Source organism: Mytilus edulis, chromosome 2, assembly GCF_963676685.1.
Source record: "Mytilus edulis chromosome 2, xbMytEdul2.2, whole genome shotgun sequence".
In the NCBI taxonomy this organism is placed as follows: Eukaryota; Metazoa; Mollusca; class Bivalvia; order Mytilida; family Mytilidae; genus Mytilus; species Mytilus edulis.
In genome coordinates, this window is record NC_092345.1 from 17,726,138 (window position 1) to 17,746,582 (window position 20,445).

At 31.9% G+C, this 20,445-nt stretch overlaps 1 protein-coding gene across 10 annotated transcripts in view; it reads left to right on the forward strand.

Moving 5' to 3' along the window:
• Positions 1-9,876: 9,876 nt before the first annotated feature.
• The window catches only part of LOC139511605 (serine/arginine repetitive matrix protein 2-like), a 48,737-nt gene continuing 38,168 nt past the window's right edge, over positions 9,877-20,445 (forward strand). For 6 of the 10 annotated variants that reach the window (XM_071298496.1, XM_071298498.1, XM_071298499.1 and 3 more), the window contains exons 1-2: positions 9,891-9,999; positions 18,139-18,263. In XM_071298496.1, coding sequence (XP_071154597.1) covers positions 18,194-18,263 — 70 coding nt within the window. In that variant the 5' untranslated portion in view covers positions 9,891-9,999; positions 18,139-18,193. Of the gene's footprint in view, positions 10,000-18,138; positions 18,264-20,445 lie in introns of all 10 variants that reach the window. The other 4 variants (XM_071298497.1, XM_071298501.1, XM_071298503.1 and 1 more) reach the window with 1 other exon arrangement.

Here is a 20,445-nt window from a genome sequence, read left to right on the forward strand (position 1 = left end):
ATTTCTGTTCATTATTTTTGGTTTAATGCTTTATTTTCAGCATGGCAAATGTATCTTTACTATAGTGCTTCTGATGCTTTGTGCTAATTAGTAACTAACTTTATGCCTTTAATGTGCAAAACATTTTATTTTTGCTTTTGTGTTTTTATCTCATAAGTGCATGTTCCAGTGTGTGTTTAACTTGTAAGATGCTTTAAAGAACTTTTGTGCTGCATGTTTATAAACTGATATGAACTCTTGCTTTATATGTTTAATCTATGTGTGCATGACTTGATACATTGTATGTATGTTTTGTTTTTTGTGTTGCTCTGTCGGTTTTGAAAGCTCTTTAGAGCTTATTTTTGTACTTGAATTGTATATACCGACTCTAAATAAAGATTAATGTGATATGTCTTATGTCTTATGTATGGAGTTTTTATTCCCCGAGGTTATTACAAGCCGAATAGTCAGCACTTCTGTGTTGCCATGCATTATCATTGATATGATCATAATAATAAATTAACTTTTTGCAAAACTTTACATATTCAAAATACTATAATATAAAAAAGAAGATGTGGTATGATTGCCAATGAGACAACTATCCACAGAAGACCAAAAGACACAGACATTAACAACTATAGGTCACCGTACGGTCATCAACAATGAGCAAAGCTCATACCACATAGTGAGCTATAAAAGGCCCCGATAAGACAATGTAAAACAATTCAAACGAGAAAACTAACGGCCTTATTTATGTAAAAAAAATGAACGAAAAACAAATATGTAACACATAAACAAACGACAACCACCGAATTACAGGCTCCTGACATGCGACAGGCACTTACATAAATAATGTTGCGGGGTTAAACATGTTAGCGGGATCCCAACCCTCCCCCTTACCTGGGACAGTGGTATAACAGTACAACATAAGAACGAACTATATAAGGTTTTTTTACCTCAGGAAAATATTATATTAGCTGTATGTGGCAAAACTGTTTAGTTTTTTTTTTAGAAATTCTCGGTCCTTAATGCTCTTCACTTCGTTCTTTATATTTGGCCTTTTTTTTTTTTTTTTTACAATCCTGGTATATTTGAAGTCCCCAATGAAGAGTTTATATATTGCGTAGGTAAAAATGTTTATTGTGTGTAGTTCGTGTTAATAGTGGAATACAAATTTGTCAAAAGAGAGATTTTTTTTATAAACACAGCCAGATTGAGAACATTAACAAAGATGACAGACGAAAAGAAGTTATGGGAACTTTATTGATCTTATCATATATATTTCTGATAGTTTTCCCGACCTATTCACATATTTTCAAGCGTGAAAAGGTGACATTTTCCAGCGGCACGTTCTATAAATTTAGATATACAATTCCTTGCTTGTACATAGGAAGTGGACACCTGAGGGACATGCACATACATACAGAATGTATATACTTGTACGATTCGCTCGTGTATGTAACAATGTTTTAGATTTTAACGAGAGAAATTTATGTATTACTGAAAAATTATTACACCAGGGTTTTCGATATCACAAACTAGTCAAAACATTTACTAAATTTTATCATCGGTATAGGGACATCATTCGTAAATATAGCTCAACATCCAGACTTCTTATACGTTCAGGTATTTCACATCCAATATTTTATGGAAATATTCTTTATAAAGCACAAAAATGTCAGTATTCACCTCAGAAGCTAACAAAACCTTTGAATAGACTTATTAAGAAGTGATATAGTTACGATACTGTTGTCAGGTCAATAAAGATTGCATATTTTGGCGTTAATATTGATTCACTTATAGGGTCTTTGCATCGGAACTAAACACATTTATTATTAATAAACCAATTGTTGGCATGGTTATTTTCTTCTCATATATGTTATGATGGTATGATACTAAACCCCTCACGAGGAGGATTGTGTCTGATATTCATATGATGAAGACATAATTTTTCAATCAGTTTAATTGAAGTCCGGAGCTGGCATGTCAGTTAACTGCTAGTAGTCTGATGTTCAGTATTTATGTATTATTGTCATTTTGTTTATTTTCTTTGGTTACATCTTCTGACATCAGACTGGCCTGACTTCTCTAGAACTGAATATTAATGTGCGTATTGTTATGCGTTTACTTTTCTGCATTGGCTAGAGGTATAGGGGAGGGTTGAGATCTCACAAACATGTTTAACCCCGCCGCATTTTTGCGCCTGTCCCAAGTCAGGAGCCTCTGGCCTTTGTTAGTCTTGTATTATTTTAACTTTTAGTTTCTTGTGTACAATTTGGAGTTGAGTATGGTGTTCATTATCACTGAACCACTATATATTTGTTTAGGGGCCACCTGAAGGACGCCTCCGGGTGCGAGAATTTCTCGTTGCATTGAAGACCTGTTGGTGACCTGCTGTTAGTGTAAATTAAATTCAGTAATGTACACAAATAGGCATTAACATAATAATACATGTGAAATAATTAATAGGATCCAACATTTCATATTGTAATACACCTTATCGCTAATCCCGGTTGACCCGGCCGCTTGAACTTTTGACGCATACAACAGTCACTTTTCCATTGTGGCGTCAGATATTTTGTTTTATGATGTCAAAATTTTACGGGAACCTGTGTGATATCCAGTAATGGCGGACAAATAGCGATAAGGTGTATACTCAAGGAGTAAAATGTTAAAGAAAAATATAACAATGTTACACTAGATGGAAAGAAGAGAAAAAAATATATAATAAGGTTGTGACACACAAGAAAGAAGAAAAAAATATGCATCGGAAATTCAATAATAAATTTAAATATACTGCAGCTGTGCTATTTGAGCAGTCAAATTGCATTGACCGTATATTCATATGTGATATACAGTCACTGACCGTATATCACCTTGTTTATGACGTTGACAATGTGTTTCCGTAGAGTTTTATTTATGACGTCAATAAAACATACAGGTTCGCGGCAATTTTACGTTGTCCGCTCACAATTAAAGAATGACGGTTTTTACCCTAAATACTTCATTTTGAACAGTTATAAGAGTTGCAGTATATAAAGAATAACCATACATTGTCTCGAAATATCAATCTGTTATTTGTACTCGGCTCGAAACAAGTAGAAATGCTCGGCACAGCCTCGCTTTCTACCTGTTTCTAAGCCTTGTACAAATAACATTGATATTTCGAGACAATGTATGGTTATTCTATATGTGTATGTTTCTGAACGGACACAATTATTTAAGATATAAGTATTACTTGTTGAACGAAATGTGTGCTATCATATGACAAATCTTTTGCTACTGAGTATAAATGTTTGAACTGCCAAGAATATTTCGATGTTTCGTTCGTAGCTGAAATCCGTTGAACCGTGTAGCAAGATTTCTTCCGACAAAAACTGTATTATATTGATATTATAAAAATGCTGTTCACTCAAAATGTGAAAACGGGGGCAGTGCAACAAGTAGTGCGCTGTCGTTTCTATAGCACCACATAAACAAAGTGGCGAAGCCACTATATTTTTAACAAAAAGATGATGATTTAGAGAACTGTATTGCATACGAAGTCTTGAGTGATAAATTTGACCTAATCGCTTACCAATGTAAAAATAATTTGGAGGTTTAATCGCCCGAGACTGGACACAATTCCTGAATGAACCCACCGAAGTACTGGTCTTAGCATTCTCAGGGAGGAAATTCCATGAACGTACAGTTGCCGGTAAAAAATAACTTGAATACAGAGCTGTTCTTGTTCGAACAGGGGGGTTAGGGACGAGTTTCTCGTATTATGATTATGTATAGTTGCATGGGATTTTGGAACTAAGGTTGATAAATATTCTGGAGTAATATTATTTTTCATCTTATAAAAATAAATTAATCTGTGGGCCTCCCTTCGATCTTTAAGCTTTTCCCAACCCGTTTCGAGATATAATCTCTCTAGGGACACCAACCTAGTACCCCCATGCAGTTACGATCCTGGCAGCCTCTGTTTGTACTTTTTCAATCTTATCAATCAAAAGATGTGTGTTGTTGTCCCAGATGACATCAGTATATTCTAATAATGGTCTTATATATGTTAGGTATATTGTCTCGAGTGTTCGTCTGTCAAGGATGAATTTAAATTTCCGTAGAACATTCAGTCGTTTGTATGCCTTTTCGGTTATTACATCAATATGTTTATGTCAAGTGCCATCGTTTGAAATATGTAATCCAAGGCGTTTATGTGTTGATACCTCAGTTACAGTTACGTTGTCCATGTTAAGTTTTGGATGATCAGGTTTGTGAAGTTTCCGTGAAATTGTCATGGTCTCGGTTTTCTGAGGGTTAAAGGTCACTAGCCAATCTGAAGACCATCTATGGATTTTTGCGAGATCACTATTCAGATTGTTTGCTGATTCTCGGGGTCATCTACTATCAAATATAAACTTGTATCATCAGCAAACAACTTAATAGTAGACTGTATGTCAGATATGATATCGTTAATAAATATCAAAAATAAAAGAGGACCCAGGATCGACCCCTGGGGTACTCCGGCCCTTATATTTCCCCACTCGGATGATACACTATTAATTACAACCCTTTGCTTTCTATCAGATAGATATTTTTTTACTCATGCCAAAACAGAACCTTTAATGCCAATAGCTTCTAATTTCCGTAACAACCCCTTATGCCAAACTCTGTTAAATGCCTTACTTATATCACAAAAAATTAGTCTAATTTCTTTCCCGTAATCTAATGCCTTTCTAAACTCATTTGTAATATTCAGCAATTGATTAATGGCTGAGTCCCCTTGTGTGAATCCTGATTGGTTGGGTGTGATTATCTGGTTATCTATTAGATAATTATGAATATGTTTAAAAACACATCTTTCCATGACTTTTCCGATAACGCTTATCAATGAGATCGGTCTATAGTTTCTATAGTCACTTGGAGAGTCCTTCTTAAATACAGGGGTAACATTAGCACATTTCCAGTCGGAAGGAAATTTGCCAACTGATAAAGATAGGTTAAATAACCTGCACAAAGGGTATTTAATAATTCCATATGCTTCCTTTAGAAGTCGTGGGCTTATACGATCTGGTCCCGATGCTTTTGATACATCCAAAATCTTCAAAATGTCTACTACTTAGTACCTCGTTCTCAGATATTATCATATCACCGAGTCCGTCTGTTCGTGTGTCAGGTATGTCTGGAAGGTGTGTATTAGAGCCATCAAGATTTGATTGACCACAAAAATAATCATTAAATATTTTTGCCTTTTGTGTATCTTCACAGATCAGATCATCGTCTATATGCAAAGGGGGAATGTTACGACTGTCGCTGGAGTCACATTTCATCAAAGATTTAGTAAGACTCCAATATTGTTTGCTACCATGAGTTTCAGATATAATTTTGGTTGACAATTTTGAAAAATAATCAGTTTTATAGTTTAAAACTAGTTTATTAAACTTATTCCTAACTAATCGAAATCTTGTCCAGTCCGGAGCAAAATTTGTTTTTTTGGCTCTTTTATGGATACGATTTTTTTTACGAATCATCCTTTTGATATCAGCGGTAAGCCATGGTGGTTTATCTTTTCTGACTCTAATAATTCGGTTAGGAATGTTATCTGCCTTGTCAATAAGTTCGTCCGTTATAGCACGTGCTATGACTTCGACGTTCTGCTGTTGTCTGCTCTATGGTCGGGTTGTTGTCTCTTTCAAGGCTGTAGCTAGGCAACTTATTTTAGTGAGGCAAAACAATTGAGCCGAGCGAAACGAGACGAAATTTTTTTTTGGAGGGTATGAAATGAATGGTGCAAAATCCTGCGTTCTAGGCATTTTTGGACACTTTTTATATATTTTATTTATATTTTAAGACTTTTACTAACACCAAATTTTTAACAACTTTATTTAAATTTATATGTAAGATAATCATCCAAATATCACTGATTTGAGTCTGCTGCCAGAACATAGAACAAACATCGATTCAGTAGAGTTTGCCAATTTTTTCTATGGCCGGTTCAGTCAAATCGTTTCAGAATCATAATTTGGTCTGCTGATATCCTTATCGCGATGAACATGGCAAGCCCACACAATCTCTCGCCACTCATGCATGCTCTTTTCCAAGTTTTCAATCGTTTCAGGTCAGTCTGTGTTTCTAAAGGAAGCACATTATCATCAACACAATGATCAATGTCTTCTTCCAATTCCTTCTCCATCAGCAATTTGGTAGCAGCATCGGTAGTAACAGTTTTGTTTGCAAAAGGGAATTAAGCTTTCCTGTAAGCACCATCATACAGTTGCAGTAACAAAATATTAAACTCGCTTTTATGCTGACAAAGAGTAGACAAACTAGGGATAGAATGAGATAAGATAAATGCATATGCTTCTATCTATAGAGTATATATGATATGGGTACATGTATATGATATGGGGAATTGGAATGGAGTTTTTGACGTTTACATGTAGGTCCATAATTTCAAATTATTTCTGGAATTAAATAGTTGGTGGTATTTTAGTTCCAGAATCTATAAATTTAGGGGTTAGGGGTATGGGGTGTCCGATTCCGAAACCCCGAATATAAAGAAACGAAATTCCGTAGTCCCGAATAAGTAAAGACAAAATCCTGTGTTAAAGGTTCTACCATTCCTCAATAATATCAAATTAGAATATGAGATATTCTTTCAACTAATCCATGCATGTTTCATATTATTTATATTTTATTTATCTGTAAAGAGAAAGATTAAAGTTCGTGAAATGAATACGCAGACAGGACTGTCCCCTTGCGATGATTTGATTTGTCAAAAGTTGGTTGAACGGAGAAATGAATACGCAGACAGGACTGCCCCCTTCCGAAGACAAGTACTTGATTTGTCAGTCTACTTATCGTTTTTGGATTGTTCTAATGAAGTTATATGCAATACTTAGACTCTGTTCACAAAAAATACTAGTTTACTAGAATTATTCCTTCTTTACCTTCAGTGTCGCTTTTCCTTTTCTGCAAGAGCCTGTTTTTAACTAGAGATCCATGATGATTATCATTACTAGGTTAATGTTATCGAGAAACATCACCCGTTGAGATGCTGATCGAGTCATATCCAGGAAGAATAGTTTAAAAGGAATGATGACAAGCTATATAGAAATTAAGGTTGAGACAGAACAACAAATGACTATTATATTGATATATATGAGGGGGGGCAAGGGGTTTAACTGTTATGGTGTTATGGGGCAATTTAATTCTTTGTTATCTGTTATTTTGAAAATATATTTACTGTTAGCTGTTATTGTCTTATTCTTTGTTAGCTGTTATTGGGCTTTTAGTTTTTTTGTTATCTGTTATTGTGATAATGTATTTGCTGTTAACTGTTATTGAAAATTGGAATGTTAGCATTTTTTTGACAGTCAATATTGCACATTGGGGTCTACCACTACTAATATGTTTGTCCCGTATTCAGAGAAGGATTCCATTAACGATATACCCATCACAGAAGTAAGGTCCAGGACAATTCAAGTATGATTATCCTTTGTAAGAAATTACATTTTTTTTTATGAACGTGTATTTAGAAGTATCTTAATTTTTTTGTACGAGATAATGTTCCTTGTTTCCCGTACGAACATATTGAATTAAAACAATTCTTGATATGACAAAAAGGAAAACATATGGCCAGGAATATCTGACAAGGATCACAAGGACTAGGTCCTAACAACCACTTAACCTTTTATATAATATGGTACATAGACTCAGCTCTATGATTCTTTTCAAAGCAGAACCAAATGCATTGTACAATGAAAGTTCCAACCATGTACTTGGGTCCGAAGCTGCACATAACTCATTACAAACAAAATTTATTTCGTTTCAAGCCATTGTTTCCCTACAAAACTATGTATTCTACTTACTAGTAGACTTGGTACCTGATAAAAAAATTGTTCCAATAATTTAAGGCCTTTGAAAATAGTGGAATAAATTGCTTTTGAAGTGTCAAAATTCGTTCGAAGTACTTGATAAATTGCATGCATATAATTGGTACTTTTGATTTTTCTACCCTATATACCACTTTGTCTCATAGTCTTATTAAGAAAAAATCACACATCTCATTAAATAGTCATTTAGAAAAAGTCAGAATATTCAAACTCTTTTAAGTCATTTTTTTTAATTAGCAACAAAGGGAGCTTCTGTCAATATATATAAACAATACACCAATGTTTCATGAGAACTGCTAAAAGCATTTTTGAGTTATTCTTTAAAACTAAAAAATACCACCTTTTTCTAATGAATAAAATCCCTTAACTCAATAAAATAAAATATAAAATTAATAAAAATCAAGAGAGTTTCCAACAATAGATATAAACATTTCAGCAAAGTTTCATGAGAACTGTTGAAAACATTTTTGTGTTAATGTCTGAAAACTGGAAAATCCCCCCTTTTTAATTAATAAAACCCGTTAACTCGGAAACGTAAAATTTATATAAAATTTACAAAAATTGAAAGTGACATCATGTCAACAGATATAAACATTTCACCGAAATTCCTTGCTTTGTGAAAGCATTTTTGAGATATTATCAGAAAACTGAAAAAAACACCAATTTTATTGAATAAAATATAAAAAAGAAGATGTGGTGTGATTGCCAATGATACAATTATCCACAAAAGACCAAAATGACACAAACATTAACAACTATAGGTCACCGTACGGCCTTCAACAATGAGCAAAGCCCATACCGCATAGTCGGCTATAAAAGGCCCCAATAAGACAATGTAAAACAATTCAAACGAGAAAACCAAAGGCCTTATTTATGTAAAAAAAAAATGAAAACCCATTACCCAGAAACTTAAGATCTAAAATTTATATTCATAAAAAAAGGGGGAAGCTCACGTCAATAGATATAAACAATTTCCCAAAATTTAATGCAAATTGGTTAAAGAGTTTTTGAGTTGACATGTTGACAACAGATGGACAACAGTATATCATAATACGTTCGTAAACGAGCGTATAAAAAATATTATAATATATTGAGTAGTAATTTAAACACATTCTAGATACATAAATTAATTCTAAAAATATAGTCAAAAGAAAATGGAATGCATTACAAAGGATTATATCCGTAATAAGAAATACTGATTTGTCAAAGACCGAATTATTTTACTATTTCATTTACTGTTATCTGTTTTTGTCCATTTTAATTCCTTGTTATCTGTTATGAGCCAAATCAATTTGCTGTTTTGCTGTTATTGGGACCCCCCTTGCCCCCCCTCATATATGTATAAAAAAAAATAATGAGTGTCGAAATTTAGTGAGGCATGCCTCACTTGCCTCAAGGGTAGCTACGGCCTTGTCTTTGGCACATTCCCCATTTCCATTCTCAATTTTATAGGAGGGTTTGGATAGGGTTAAATGATTAAAAGAATAATGCCCTTAATAAATAAAGATTAGAGAGTAACGGGCAAAAAATGAAGATTAGAGAATAACGGCAAAAAAATGAAGATTAGAGAATAACGGCAAAAAAATGAAGATTATAGAAATGCGTGGTCTATTTTTTTTAAGATTAGAGAAAAAAGTGGTGAACATTAAATGTTTACAGAATAACAGACCTCCCCCCCCCCTTTTCCATCCATGCAGACCTTCATATAGTGGGCTTAAGCATGTTAGCGGAATCTCAACTCTCCCCTAACCCGGAGGCCTAAAGAATAAAGACAATGCTGTAATAGTACAACATTCGAACGAACTTCAAAAATCAGTTGAAATAGTTCATTTTATAAAATCCAGTCACGTGAATTCTTAGCAATAATTTAGTAAAGAATTGTGTAAAAAATAACGTAAATAATGTACCCAGAAATTTTACAAGCATGTATTGCTACAAATTCAAAAGAATGTGGAAATGCTTTATAGTTTATATACACACAGGATTGGACATAATGTAGGTTTCGTTTCGTTAACTATTCCGCAAATTAAATAACATTCCGGTTCAACCGGAACAAAAGAAAGGACGTACAAATGTGTTGTTTACAAGTCGATTTTTATTCGAAAATGCGATTTGTTAAGTTCATTTTAACACATAACAGGTGAGAATTAGTAACGCTGACCCTCTTTACAAGCAAATAACAATGTTTTACATTCATGTGCATGTTATCAAGGAACACGCACCTGTCGTGTTATTTACCGGAAAGTAATTTTTTGTATCCAGGTAAACGACGCCGTTACCTTGGTTATGTGTATTAACCAACTTTCTGATAGTCGATGATAGTAGCTTTTTCAGTTTTGATCAAAACCTTATGCACAGATCAATTTACTTGCACTTTACTAATATTGAGCTTCTGTCCTTTGTTTTGGTTTTAAATTATTTCCACAAATTAAATAATATCATGACTGTTCGAAAATGAAATAACTAAATTTAACAACATTATCAAATTATAATATTATATGTATTTAATATAGTATATAAATATGAAAACATCAGAAGGTTCATGTATATTATAAAACCTGACTTGTAGATCTTTAAATCATTCAATAATCATTCAAGCCTATGCTTGTTTCATATTACACTGTATAACATGTGTACTGAATGTAAATTGTCTGAAATATACACATGCAGCACAGTATATAACCTTTTCCATAATAAGTCTCTTAATTGATAAAATAGATTGAAAAATAAGTAGTTAGCAATTTTGGAATAAGACATAGAAGCTACATGATTTGTGATTGGATTTTGTACATGTACATTTTTTTTTGTTTGTACTAAGGCAGCAACCATTTGATTTTCTGGGGGGGGCTATGGTTTTTTTTTTTCGTCTTCGGCGAAGAACAATCTATTTTTTTAGCGACAAACCGAAGACAATTTTTTTCTTTCAATTTTAGCATTACATATAGTGGCAGCTGAGGGTGAAACAAACAATTTTTTTTACTCAGGGTCCAAAACAAATTATTTTTTTCACCAAAACCTGGAAACAAACTTTTTTTTCCAAAAAAAACCATAGCCCCCCCCCCCCCCCCCCCAAAAAAAAATCAAATGGTTGCTGCCTAAATACATGTAGCGTTATAAATAATACATGTATATACATAGTAGGTATTTATCTGAGTTTTAAATTATTGTTTTCATTTAAACAATAGCATTAATAATATTTGCCAATTTTTAAACCTATTACCCACAATCTGACCATTCAAGTTTTATTAAAGCTTTTAATTTTTAAACTTAAAAGTTTTCTTCTAAATGACAAATGCCTATTTTATAAAAATGTATATACCCGAGGCTACTATAACACATTGTGTCAGTAGTCTCAGATAGAATATGGATTAAGGAAATTTATGCAGATTCTGATACATGTATATATAATGACTGAATAAAGCCTACTTGTCATGTATATATATATCAATAATCAAATTTAAAAAATAAAAAAAAACTTATTGGTGAATTAAAAAAAATGGATTATACATTATCATGTAAGTAAATTTATAATAGAATTTTGCAATCTTTAATTTCAATAGCATTTTCAGTCATCTATGATATAAGGACAGAGGGGCACATTTAAATGGTTTTTTTAAGTTGAAAAAGACAACCTAAATATGTCAACAACCAAGTCTTTTCGCTCATTGTTGAAGGCTGTATTGTGACCTTTAGTTGTAAATTTATGTGTCTTTTGATCTCTTGTGGAGAGTTGCCTCACTGAGTGGCAATCATACCTCATGTTCTAATTTTAACTCCTGTGTTTTAATGACTATTACTTAATTTGGTTTACAATGTACATGACTAAATCCTTTTCTTGTGAACATGGGGGCCTATGTGGCCCGTAGTCTAATTAGTTCTGCTTCTGTAATCACTAGCCATTCAACACTGAGGTTGTGAGTTTGAACCCTGCCCGAGCAGGTGCACTTGACTCCAATCTTAATTGACTAGGATTGTCAATTTTCCTATCGAAGGTTGGTGGTTTTCTCAGGGCACCCTGACTTCCTCCACCAATAAAAACTGTCCGCCACAAAATAGCCCAAAAGTGGCGCTTAAAAATGGTATTAAAATACAAACAATCAATCTTGTGAACATATGAAAGATGTACATGTATATTACTTGATTGATTAATCATACTTAATTTATTTTTAATTCAAGGAGCCAAGAAAATTTGCCATTGCATACATGTACATGTACCATCTCCTTAATTTAAGAGAAATATTGACAGCCGAAAGTAAATTTTATGGTTGTTAACATGAAATTCTTGTACAATGTTGTATGAAATCAATAAAAAGAAGTCTCAAGCTTTCATTTCAATCTTAAATTTATCAACCTTCTTATTCATGATATTTTTTCTTTATTTCTTAGCATATATAATCAATCTCTCAAAAAAATTTGGCAATGCAAAAAAGAACAAACTCTTTGGTACTTTTCTGGGTAATGATGTTAAAATGTAAATACATTTTGTAATAATAGAAAAAAAAATGAGCTAACCTCATGACATCTTTATTTTAATTGATCGTTTTGTTGCTGTCTTACTTACAATGTATGTTTGAAATCACATCTTCTTTTATTCATAAATTGAATTTGCAGTCTACCCGGCATCTTTCATTTCTGTGTAAGACAGTATCACTAAATTTTATTTCATTTATATAAGCATGATGAATGTATTATATGAAAATTTCATGTATAAATTACTAATTATACATATATGTATAAACAGATGGTTGAAAAATAAAGTCAACAGTCTTTATCTAATACTTTGGTTGTTCTACCAACAGTTGAGCACCTTCTCCAAACAAAAAAGTATTTGTGTTTACTGTACTCCTAACTACCTTAATTTTTATCCCAAACTGTAAAGTGATTTTGACTATTTTTACTTAAGCACTGTTCAAGTCACAGTGTTGCTTCATATTCTCAATGTAATAAAAATTTTAAAAGTTCCCTACCTACCATATTTTTTTTCAGCATGTGACAGTATTACTTTAAACGCACACACTTTTTTGTTTGGTCTTATACATAGGGTTACACTGTATCTTAACAGTTAGTCTGAACATTCTTGGGAGATGTTATTCTGATGAACTAAGATAAATACATGTATGACAAGCAATACAACTCATCAACCAGCATGGGGCTATTACCTCTGTCAAAAGTATGATACACACAATGTTTAACCCCATCACACTGTGAATATGCTTGTTGCAAGAGCAGGAGCCTGTATTTTAGTGATTTTCGTTGGTCACTTTCTTTCATATTTGTACTTTTTTTTATTGTGTGTAGACTTATAAGGACCTTGGTTTTCTTGTTTGAAATATTTCACATTTTGTCATTTTAGGCCCTTTTTAGCTGAAAATTATAAAGTATAGGTTTAGCTCATTGTTAAAGACCTTTAGTTGCTAATTACATCTATGTAATTTGGTCTCTGGTGGACATGTAGTCGATTAATTGGCAATCATACCACATCTTCTTATTTTTATATAAAAACTCTTTTCAAACAGAAATGTTAACAATAAAAAGACCAACAAGACACGATCTACTATCATGATAAACCTTAATCATGATAGTAGATCTTATATTGCTGGTGTTTAACATTTCTTTTCGATACAAGATTATGCTGAAAATCATCCATGATGGTTAGTAGCAGGATCCTAATGGATAAATTGTTCAAACAGATACCCTAAGAACAATTGTTGCTAGAATTTGTTTTGCTTTCCTTGGTACTTCTAGAATTGATTTTATTCAAGTGATGGCAATAACACAGACTGGTCCTTTTGGCCGATGGTTTAAGTAGTTGGTGTGAAAGTTTTTTTTTATGTACATGAAGCTTACTCATATGATTTAATGTTGTTAAGTACTGATAAATAGTCTACTTTATTCTAATATATTTGCTGAAACAGTCTATCCTTGTATGCACTTTATGTGATTTACTTTCTGTTCATTTACAAAAAAAAAGTTTGGTTTAAATATACAGTTTAAGTAAAGAAATGAAAATTTATTTATTTGCATTGTAGCAAAAAGCTTAAATATTCTGTTCCATTAAACTTAACATTGAGGTAAAGTCATATCTATACCTTATTTAAATCTATCAATCAATAAATACAATAAAATTATAAACATCCATTTAATAAATTTTACAGTGGGGACAAAGACAGTAAATTTAGCTTGCTTTAAATGTCGTCATATCTACACCTTAACTAAATGGTGTGCTTTGTAAAGAAAGAAATACCTAGTATACAAAGTTCGGTGGATGAAATATCGGAGTTGTGACTATAGGAAGTTGACACCCTGCCAACTTATCATGTCTGGTATATTTAATGATTAATAGTAAGGAGTGGAGAGAGGGTATAAAACTTAAATGACCATCCATATATCTGCAGGACACTTCTCAAAGACATTGGTAAGGTCTGAAGTGATTATTTTATGGTTTAAAACCATAATTCTGATACATCCCAAACAGGAGAAATAGATTATCCCTGTATGATTTTTTTTCCTCGTAAAGTTTATGTATATTTTAAGATAATGGTGAACATCAAACGAACTATACCAAAAAGGAGGATATAAGTACATGTATTATGTTTTATTGATGTTTTTTTGTTGTTCTTTAAGTCCACCTGTTTGTCTATTTACCCATAAAAGCATATATAAGGTACCATTGCTACCGACATAAAACTTCTGCATAAATAAAAATAATCATGTACTTCTGCCTTTATATATGAATAGATGAGATAAAAAAAAGAAACTACACAACATGTGTGTACACCAGATACATTTGTACATGTTTATATCAAAAGGACAGTTTTATTTTAAATATTTGTTCAAAGTACATTTCAAGTTGAAGTGATCATGGTAAACTTTTGGTTTAAATTTTAAGTTATAAAGTTTCACAATATCAAGTACCACTATATGTGTTGTCAACATGGTTTTTGCTGCACATCGGGTTTGAAGTATTCAATATATTTATCAAATAGAAGATATTACCTACATTGCATGAATAGAATTAAAGTTTTAGCTGGTACAAATGTCAGGAATCTGATGTTCAGTAGTTGTCATAAGTTGATGTGGTTTATAATTGTTTCTCGTTTCTTGTTTTTATATGTCCGTCAAAATTTTGACGGGACGTATTATGGTATACAAATGTCCGGTGTCCGTCTGTCTGTCCGGCGTAAATATGTCGCACCGTAACTTGAGAACGACTTATCTAAATTTCATGAAACTTAAGATAGTTGTTTTTTATGATGGTCAAATGATCTGTATACTTTTTGGTGAAAATAAGATTTAAACTTTTTGAGTTACAGCACTTTGTAACTAAAACAGGGGTGTGTTTTTTTTCACATGTCGCACTGTATCTCAAAAATATTTCTTGATTAATGCTTAAAACTTTACACACTTCTTATTTATATTAATCTTAATATCTGTATACTTTTTGGTGATGATTCAAAATTTCATTTTTTAGTTATTGAGTATTTTGTAAAAAAAGGGGAGGTTTTTTTTACATGTCGCGCCGTATCTCAAAAATGATTTATGATTATTGCTTAAAACTTTACACACTTCTTAGTTATATTAATTTTAATATCTGTATACTTTTGGTGATGATTCAAAATTTCATTTTTTAGTTATTGAGTATTTTGTAAAAAAGGGGGAGGGTTTTTTTACATGTCGCACCGTATCTCAAAAACGATTTATGATTATTGCTTAAAACTTTACACACTTCTTTGTTATATAAATCTAAAGATCTGTATATTTTTTGGTGATGATTCAAAATTTCATTTTTGAGTTATTGAGTATTTTGTAAAAAAGGGGGAGGGGTTTTTTACATGTCGTGCCGTATCTTAAAAACGATTTATGATTATTGCTCAAAACTTTACACACTTCTTTGTTATATTAATTTAAAGATCTGTATACTTTTGTGATGACTCAAAATTTTATTTTTGAGTTATTGAGTATTTTGTAAAAAAGGGGAGGTTTTTTTTTACATGTCACGCCGTATCTCAAAAACAATTTATGATTATTGCTTGGAACTGTACACACTTCTTTGTTATACTAATTTAAAGATCTGTATACTTTTTGGTTTGATTCAAAATTTATTTTAGTGATATTTGTAAGAAAAAAACAGGGTGAGGGAGGGTTTCACATGTCCCGCCGTGTTTCAAAAGCAATAAATGGTTATTGCTTTGCCGTAAAACTTCCTCAGAAACTATTTATGATTACTGCATAAAACTTACACACAAGACGTCAGGCGTATCATGCGCTCATGGCGCAGCTGTTTATTTATATAGATTAGACCGTTGGTTTTCCCGTTTGAATGGTTTTACACTTGTAATTTGTAGGGCCCTTTATAGCTTATTGTTCCATGTGAGCCAAGGCTCCATGTTGAAAACAGTACTTTGACCTATAATGGTTTACTTTTATAAATTGTGACTTGGTTGGAGAGTTTTCTCATTGGCACTCATACCACATCTTCTGAAATCCATGTACATGTACATAGTTCTATGTGTATATGAAGGATGTGCTGTCAGCATAAGTGTAAGCTGTACTGTCACTGTCAGAGTTGCTTTTACCAAGGTCATTTGGTCTCTTCATTGGCGATCCTGCCATATCTTCTAATTTTTATATTGACTATTCAAGCTGAGTTTGTTACTTTTACATTTCAATTCCAGTCTGTAGATTTGAAGAAATAATACATTATGTTGACAATAATTAAATCATTCATATTTAATGACATTATTGTGGTAGCTATACAATTAAATAATATGACTGTAAAGACCAATATAAAAGTAATTAGTTTCTTGGGGAGAAGTTTAAGAAATATCAATGAAATGAAATGAACTATTTTGTGAAGACAGCATTTTAAAATTTGCTCATAAATTTTATGTTTTGGAGCTTCAAATATATGGAAATTTCAGTTACTGTGGACTTTGAAAAGTCTTTCTTTTTTGTGGTTTGGTTGCTGTCTCATTTATGTATGATATACCCAACATCTATTATTCATGTTATGTAGTTCTTAAATGACAGATGTCTTTCAAAGCAGGAGTAAGTGTTGTTAATTTAGGTAAGAAATAGATTTGTTTTTCATTTTTACTGTCTTGTCGATTTATATTCATATAATGGATAGATACTGGTATACATACAAAGGGAGGTCAAAGATTGTTGCCAAGGATTTTATCCTGGTACAAAAATGTATTAACACAATATAAGTCCAATCCATAGGAATGCAATGTTTAGTTTTTTTCGCTGTACTTAGTGTCTATAAGTTAAACTGTCTCTTAGCATTCATCTATTATTTTTCAATCATTTTCCCATAAATTTCTAACTAATGTACAGTACCTAGCAAAACCTTATTTCTTTAATGTACATTTAAGTAATGAAGCTGAAGCATTACATAACAACAACATTGCGAAAGACCGACGGACATTCATGTAGATTTCTATTTAAAAAATCTGATCAAAACGATTATTCCTAGATCATTATAATGATCTTAATCCACTGGATTTAACAGATATTTATCTACCACAATAGTCAATACAGTATGTAGTCACATTGATTTAGATTGAGTAACATAAGTAAACATTTGTTTACCAATACAGTATGCTTTATGTTTGTTAAACAAAATGGTAGTAGGAGTGATGTATTCATAGTAGTGTACATACATGTAAAATATCTTAAATATTCAAGGTGAGTTGATTTACTTACAACCTAAATCTATTTACTGTAAATTCGGAAATTATTGGGTGCATTTATTATTGCGATTTTGTCATTTTAGACTAAAATCCGATTTTAATTTGTGATTTTGAATAAAAAAAAATCCTGTATAATTCATATAAAAAATTTCAAATTGTCCTTTCGCATTTTTTGCAATATTTAAAACATCGCAATAATTTTTAAATTTACAATAACACCAAATAAAGTGATATCTGATATTAGATAGCACTCGATCTGCACTTGCCCCTTATTTTGGTACCGTTGTCTTAATTGCTTAGACTTTATTAATTATTGATTAGATTGAAATCAGTGATGTTATTAAATCTATGGATTTTTAATTAGAGTTACAACGGTTTAAGACAAACAATTAGGTGATTGCCTAAAGGAGATAAGTATAGTGCAGTTTCAACACGTTATTAAGAGAAGGGTCTAACTTTGCTATTGCAAATTAAACCAAAAGCGATGACCAGAAATTTGACGAATGATTGATTTTCATGTGATGGACATTAAATGTGATTTGAACTTCAAACAAAAAAATAATTATTGGATTTTGTTCTTTCAGAAATCTAGAAAAGATCATGGATTAAAGCAGCTAACATTTTACATCAGTTCTTAAAATGGCACTGTTAGAATACAGTGAAGATTTCGAGTTGGATGATGATGGAATTTTAAGAGATTCTAACTCACGTAAGTTGCTAGCAAAAGATACCAGTAATGTTATAAATTATTATTTTTTGGAACCAGTACAGTTTTGTCTTGTGCTCAGTCTTGATCAGTGGAAATTGAAGCTTTCACTATACATTTTTCCATGAGGACAAAAGATTTGATCTTTTAAAAACTGGACTAACATGTTTTTCAGATTTTTTTAGTGTAAGAGACAATGTGTTACATGTGCTTCTGATGTTGACACATACACATAGTAAAGAGTTATAAAAAGCCGAAAATTATTCAGACCAAAAACTTTTCTAAATCTGTCTCTCCGGTCAGTACTGCTTGTGCAGCATTTGTTATCAACTTTGGTTGAATCAGAACACTCTTTTCAAACAAAAACGGTTCTTAAAGTTTTGAGAAATTAGTCTTTCTCTTAAATTTAGTGTATTAAATATTCAATAACTAACTATACATTTTAAGATTTATTGCCCTTATACCTTTAATTTATTAAGTAAATACAAGTACAAAATGTACTAGATGTTTGACATTATGACAATAGAAAACCAGCTTTCATAAAATTATGTAGTTTTTACCACAGATCATTGATAATAGAATTGAGAATGGAAATGGGGAATGTGTCAAAGAGACAACAACCCGAGCAGAAAATAATGTTTAGCTTATTTGCCTTGTTTTAGACCCATTGGTGGCTTTGTGCTGTTTTCTGCACTTTGGTCCGGTTGTCTCTTTGACACATTTGCCATTTCAATTCTCAACTTAAAAATTGTTAATACATGTACTTGTAATAAAACCAGATAATATACATATATATTAAGAAACAGATCAATAAAGCAAAGTGAAACATTTGAGTTCGTGCTTTCTTGTTTATATATAGGGATACTTGTATGTACATCTAAAATGATTCATATTGTTTGTTTCACCAATCCCCACCCTGCCCAGCCAGGTGTGGGTAGGTAGGTAGGGAAATAAAAAAAATTCTTCAAAAAAACTATAAAATATCTGACAATACGGCAAGCCTGAAAATTGGAAATGAATAAAATAATATTTGACGAAGTTTTGACAATATATTTTATGAGTATCATCGTTTTTACAGGGTCGGTCGGGATTGGGGAAACAAACAATGTTTTAGGCCTTGTTTGTACAAATAATGTTCCTGACTGTATCAGATGAATTATAAAGGAATTATTATCAGACTTTTAACTTTGACTAAAGTAATTAAAATCATTGCTTGTATAGCATTATACCTTAATAACCGATTGATTGTGACGAATGGATGTAATTGCCTTTTGTAAAGAATTTCAATATCGTAACTTATAGTTTAATTATACCCCAAATATGTATAGTCAGGGTATTGAAAATGCATAAGAAAAGTGCATTGAAAAATGAGTTTAAGTTTAATTTGTGAAAAGAAAGTTAATATAATAGCTAGGACACAGCTCTGTGTAAGGTATGTTAGTATGTAGTTATATCTTAGCTTCCACAAAATAATTTTACCATCATATTCGTGAGGAAATAATCAGAAAGTCTATGTAGATATATTTAACAATTTCCACAAGTTGACTCCTATATATAAATGATTGCAACTGAAATGACATATTTTTGTAACTGGATCAATATTTTAGACCAACAGGGTCGGGCTGTTTCAGCAGAAATCCCACTAGAATGTTTCTACTGAATTTTAGTTTCAATTTTAAAGGAATGTGCACTTTTAAATGCACATTCAACTTCAAAATCATTATATGTTCTTTTTGAAATCTGACACAAACATTGTTTAGTAATATTCATGGATTATAAATGAGTGACACAGGATTCTTGTAGCTTCTAGTGCTGGTATTCTACTAGTCTGTCTCAGAAGAAAGAAGTAACCAACGATGCTTTCTTTATGCATGTCTGTTGAGAGTATTTTATTGAGTGAAGAGAGTCCAAGACAAGGAAATCTTTAAGATTTCAGGACTCTGACAATTTGTATATACTTGCTTGTGTTTGATTATTTTTCTCATCTGTCTTAACATTCAATTATTTGGTGGAAGGTAGGATGTGTTGTCTTAGTCAGAAGGTTTAGTACAGGAATTCTTTGGATCATGCATATTATCCAACATTTGTCTAAGTGATATATGTAACCAACAAAAAGCTGCAAATTATATTTCTTTGAAAATTTCAAACACAGTATTGGTACAACGCTATAAAACCTCTTTATATT